Source organism: Nerophis lumbriciformis, linkage group LG29 (assembly GCF_033978685.3).
Source record: "Nerophis lumbriciformis linkage group LG29, RoL_Nlum_v2.1, whole genome shotgun sequence".
In the NCBI taxonomy this organism is placed as follows: Eukaryota; Metazoa; Chordata; class Actinopteri; order Syngnathiformes; family Syngnathidae; genus Nerophis; species Nerophis lumbriciformis.
In genome coordinates, this window is record NC_084576.2 from 18,771,501 (window position 1) to 18,777,500 (window position 6,000).

The window sequence follows — 6,000 nt, forward strand, 5'->3', positions numbered from 1 at the left end:
TTTCTCAAAAGCTGACAGTGCGCCTTATAACCCGGTGCGCTTTATATATGGATAAATATTAAGATTCATTTTCATAAAGTTTAGGTCTCGCAACTACGGTAAACAGCCGCCATCTTTTTTCCCCGTAGAAGAAGCGCGCGGTGCATGCTGGGATATGTGACGTTTCATTTCCATTTGTGTGTTTATGTAAAGACCCCAAAATGGCTCCTATTAAGTGTGTTGTCTGTCTAATTATAAATAATGCAGACGAGGCGTGTTAACTGAGTTCTCAACGTTTACTCACAGCGTGCTAACTGCCAGCATACAACGCTTCTCAGGGCTACCGCGCATGCTCGTAACTATCGTTGCATGCTGGGTAGTGTAGTTGTTATATTTGCTAGCTCATAACAGCACATTGAGAGACACGCTTACGCGCTTAATTCAATACTCGCCGTCATTCCGGGTGGATTGACAAAAGACCTCCAGCCGCTAGATATTGGTGTCAACAGGGCATTCGAAGCTAGACTGCTAACTGCGTGGGAACAATGGATGACAGAAGGCGAACACACCTTCACTAAGACGAGGAGGCAGCGCCAGTGGATCGTAAATTTGCCCAACTTTTCACTTCGGACACCGAAGACGAAGGATTTACGAATGAAGAATAACTTCAGAAAGTGAGCGCTATGTTTATTTTGTGTGTTGTGACATTAACGTTCGAGCAACATTATGTTGCTATTGCTCTGCACTATTTTGAATTTTACTATGTTTGTGATTGCACATTTGCGTACATTTTGGGAGTGAACAGAGTTGTTAGAATGCTGGTTTTTAATATATTATTAAAGTTTGACTGACCTATCTGACTGTTTTTTTGACATTCCCTTTAGCGCAGCGTAGGCGCGGCTTATAGTCCGGGGCGGCTTATTGGTGGACAAAGTTATGAAATATGCCATTCATTGAAGGTGCGGCTAATAATCCGGTGCGCCTTATAGTGCGGAAAATACGGTATACGTTCTCATGCAGTTGCTTTTAGCTGCGGGCATTACACTGCATGCGTTTCCCAATCTTTTTTGTCTCTCCTTCTCACAGAGACTTAAAACAAGCGCACCTTCTTACATACGTCACGTGTGCAACGTCACACGCTCCCGCGGAACAGACAGGTAGCGACATGGTAACATTAGCTGTGATGCTAACAATGCGGTGCGGGTGGTAATACGAGAGAGAGAAGGTGCGAATCTGGTAACAAATGGAGGAATAATTTATTCCCAAGAAAAACAGCACGGGATCCATCGTCTGGCGGTGGTTTGGCTTCAAGCGGGAAGATGTTGAACATTTATGCGGCAAAAGCGTTGCTACAAAAAGTAGCACTGCTGCTAATGTAGCATCATTTGAAAAGTCACCCGCTCGAGAATGAAGAGTGCTTGAAACTCTGCATGTCAACATCTCCGGCCGGTGCCACACCAACAAAATGCCGAAGCAACCATTTCCACATCAACACCGTACGAAAAAAATAGTCAACAACAGAAGTAGATCACATCCGCAGGAACCTACCACATAGTGAAGGACATACACTATTTGATTTCCTATTATGCAACTCATTTTTATTTGACACTTATTGAAATATCTTGTGTGACATTATGCACAAAAGTGCACTTTATTTGTTTTAAACTATTGTAGTGGCGTTCTGTACAAAAAGTGCACTTTAATTTAGTGTTGTTTTGATAGGTCATCTTAGTGACATCATGCACAAAAGTGCACTCATAGCTTGTTTTAAAATGTCTCTGACAATCTTGCACTTTCTGTTTTGAAATGACATGAATGTTTGTGCCACTGCTTAATAACTGTTTAATAAATACACTTTTGGTCAATTGACTTAGTTGTGATTTCCCTCTCTGCATGAAAGTTTAAAAGTAGCATATATTAATGCAGTATGAAGAAGAATGTTTTAATGTAGACACATAGAATCATCATACTGCTGTGATTATATGCATCAAGTGTTCATTCAAGGCTAAGGCAAAATATCGAGATATATATCGTGTATCGTGACATGGCCTAAAAATATCGAGATATTAAAAAAAGGCCATTTCGCCCAGCCCTAGTATAAATACATATTTTTGAATGAATTAGTCATCTTTGTTGTTTGTAAGCACATCTCAAAAATAACTTAAGCTGCATTTAGAAGTCGATGGTAAAATTAGAGCCATTAAATATGTGTATGCCTTATAATCCGATTAGTCGACTAATCGACTATCAAAATGATCGTTAGTTGCAACCCTAGTGTTTAGTAGTCCATGGGTGCGTGTTTTGTCCATAAGCTTGGAGGGCACTCCGCTCAGCAACCCGGAACTGTCATGATCTGTTTCATCAGATCATGCCGTATTTTGAGTTTGTTTGGGTTTTTCCTGTTTAGAGTTTCACTTCCTGTCCTGCGCTCTTATTTTGATTCTGTTTTATTGGCGTTTTCCCGTAACCACTTCGCGTCTGTCCCAGAGCACTGATTCACGCACCTGTTTTGTGTTAGCAAATAGGACTATTTAAGTTGAGCCTGGCCCACCGACGTTGTGTTTGTTTTCCCGCTTCTTGTGAGAGGTAAACTGTTTTGCTCTTTCAGAATTCTGTTAGTTTGCTTTGAAGCCTGTTTTAGTTATGTTGTCATTGCCTAGCCTTCCCTGTGCTCCAGTGCATCTCCTGCTGCACTCGTCCTGTGTTTTTGTCTAAACACCTGCACGCTGCCGACTAGGCTCTCTGCATCCTGGGAACACGCCAATTATCGCTGTCATGCGACCCGAGCGTTACAGGAACAGAGTCAACATCCGAGGTGTCCTTAAAGAAGGGGGTAGGGATTTTGTTCACGGCACGGCCTTGCCAAGGCTATTGCAGAGGGAGCCGAATTATAGCTAAGGATTGTTTCGGTTCGAGCGAACAAACACATTCCAATAGTCTGTCTGCTCTGATTGTCCATTCTGGCTCTCAGATTGATCAATTAATTAATTAGTTTCGCCTTGCTGAATGGAAAGCTTCTCCGAGATGTTGTCCAATTTGCTATTCAATTCCGGGATTGCCAAAGTCTGGATACCCACAGCTCTGCACACCCCATCCATCACGACGCGTCATCCGAATTTGCCAATCCAGTCAGCAGATGCCCTGTTACCACAGTTCCAAATAGATAGATGTCTTGAATGTCTTCCACGGAGAGAACCGCCGGGTACAGAACTCGCCACTTCTCCCAAGAGTCCCTCATGTCTCTGTCAGGACGGGCAGAGTCCCCCGAACCTGAGCTTCTCGTCGAGAAGATGATCAATACCATGTTTTAGATTTCGGAGAACAGTGCAAAAGAGATGCTCTTAGACAGTTAAGATAAGGACAAAGAAGCAAAGCAGTGGAGATAGAGAGAGGGAGGGAATGCGTCCGCCTTCGTTGAGAGCCAGATAGAAGTATCTACCGCTGCATGCGGTTTAAAATGTTGTTTTTCAACTGTTGCTATAAATTATATTAGCGGTATTATTGCTGACTGAGCGGTGTGCTCTTTTTACACCTTTTCAAGCGCTCTACATCACTTTTAAAGTTAAAAGATATGGTTATCAATAATATGTTTCCAACAGCCTCTCTCCGGTATCTTAAAGTACTGTAACTCATCATACTACTGTAGTGTTGTACTTCCTGTCCCACTCTAAATGTACACAAGTGAATTTGTGTCCGTTTTACCCGTCATAAGAAGGTCACATGCTCTCTCCCCAGGGTGATCAATGCGGGGAAGAGCACTCTAAATGAGGACCAGGCCTGCTGCGAGGTGCTGGCGGTGAAGAGAAGACCTCCGGGGAGCTCCCCAGCGTCCAGCTGGGGCAACGTGGCCCGCAGGAGGTCCTCGCTGCCGAACGGAGAGGGTCTGGGCCTCAGGGAGGACCTGGTATGTCTCCTAGCAATCGCCGTGCGAAAGATTAGATAAGATGACAGGCTCAAGTAATACGGGCCAAGGTTCGGGGTCAAGAAGTGTGGAGGTAATTAAAATAGTCTTGTACCAAAGGGGATGATGTTTAAAGTCACTTTACGCTGCGGTGCATTCAGGGACCACATCTGTTAGTTGACTTTACAAAGAGTGTGATCGACAATATGTTGACTGTTTTATAGTCAAATTATTTGGCTGCACGGCAAAGTCCAAATGTTGTGTACAGCTCTCAATCGGGATCAATCAATGTTTACTTATCTAGCCCTAAATCACGAGTGTCTCAAAGGGCTGCACAAGCCACAACGACATCCTCGGCTCAGATCCCACATCAGGGCAAGACAAGGACAAATGTAACGGTACTTGTGTTCACCATCACATTCTGTGGTACCGGTAAACAAACGGTGCCAAGGAGAAGCCAAAGCTTGAAAAGCCTCTTCCATCCTTAAAGTAAACGGGCAAAGACAAGACAAAAATTAACACTTTTTTACCAATTTTCCCAGGAGATTGTCTATATTTTAAAGTGCAAATGTCGACGCTCCTCTGAGACACACGTCCCCTAATCTTTTTTTCTGCTAAATTAACCACAAAATTGGCGGCTCATAACATATTATGCCGCTACGAGTCCGACGTTTCCTAAAAAAAAGTGTTTAAAAAAACTACTTCATGCCTTGTCCAGCTGTTTACTGACGAATACTCGTGTTTAAATAACGTTTACTGCAAATTAATATCGGCTCCAAATATCGGTTATCGGCCTCCTTGATAGATAGATGGATAGATAGATAGATAGATAGATAGATAGATAGGTAGGTAGGTAGGTAGGTAGGTAGGTAGGTAGGTAGGTAGGTAGGTAGGTAGATAGATAGATAGATAGATAGATAGATAGATAGATAGATAGGTAGGTAGGTAGGTAGGTAGGTAGGTAGGGAGATAGATAGATAGATAGATAGATAGATAGATAGATAGATAGATAGATAGATAGATATCGCCTCAAGGGCCAAGTGAAATTACACGGCGGACCAAAATTGGCCCGCGGGCCAGAGTTTGACACCCATGTTCTAGACTAATGACTGTTTGTTTGCCAGGCCAACACCGACAACCTGCCTTTCCACTACTGGGCGCTGTTCGACGGTCACGCCGGTTGTGGCGCGGCCGTGGTGGCGTCCCGCCTTCTCCATCACTACATCGCCCTGCACCTTCAGGAGGTCATTGACATCCTGTGCTCGCCCGACCTGCAGCCTCCCACCTGCCTGAGCGAGGAGCCCGCCCGCACCTACCTCACCCCCACGTTCCAGAGAGCCCTCACCAGGGCCGTGTCTCTACGAGGGGCGGCGGGGGCACCGGGCTCACCTAGCGTTCGGCCTACGCGCTTCTTCGCCGAGAAGAAAGTGTCGCAAGAAAGCCTGGTGGTCGGCGCCATCGAGTATGCATTCAAGGACATGGTAATTGTCGCTTTACTCTGTCTTGACGCGGGTGTCTTGTAGATTATTTCTAAGATACTACTGGGACCCTCCTGTTAAGAGGGAAGAGACCCCCCAGGTCCTTTAGATCTAAGGCAGTCTAATGAGAGGTGACTTGAAGTTTAACAATTTATTCCACAAAAAAAGAGTCAAACAATAGCAATACCAGCGCTGGAGAGAGGACCGAGTCCGGAAAAATCTCTAAAGTAGTCGCCCTCCTCGCATGCTTTTGTCCCTTTTGGAGTGAAATTACTCCACAAAAATGTTTTATTCACGCCCAGTGATTTGCAAGTAAAAAGGCAAATGTATTCAACTAAATGATCCGCAGGTAAAGAAATATATATTTTCTGCAAGTAAAAAAACTATTCGCAACTGTTTTCTTCAACAAACAAAAAGCGATCTGCAGGTAAAAAAAAAAACTATTTGCAAGTTAAAAAAAAAACTATTTTCTGCAAGTAAAAAATATATTTGCAAGTATAAAACGATTTGCAAATAAAAAAGTTTTCTACAAGTAAAACATTGTTTTTCTGTAAGTATAAAAATGTATTTCTGCAAGTAAACGATTTGCAAGTAAAAAAATATATATCTGGAGGTAAAAAAAAATATTTGCACGTAAAATAG

General features: G+C 43.4%; 1 protein-coding gene across 1 annotated transcript in view; it reads left to right on the top strand.

Moving 5' to 3' along the window:
* LOC133572138 (protein phosphatase 1H-like) overlaps positions 1–6,000 on the top strand; it is a 52,953-nt gene that overhangs the window by 23,230 nt on the left and 23,723 nt on the right. The window contains exons 2-3 of the mRNA XM_061924868.1: positions 3,715–3,883; positions 5,005–5,361. Coding sequence (XP_061780852.1) covers positions 3,715–3,883; positions 5,005–5,361 — 526 coding nt within the window. The remainder of the gene's footprint in view (positions 1–3,714; positions 3,884–5,004; positions 5,362–6,000) is intronic.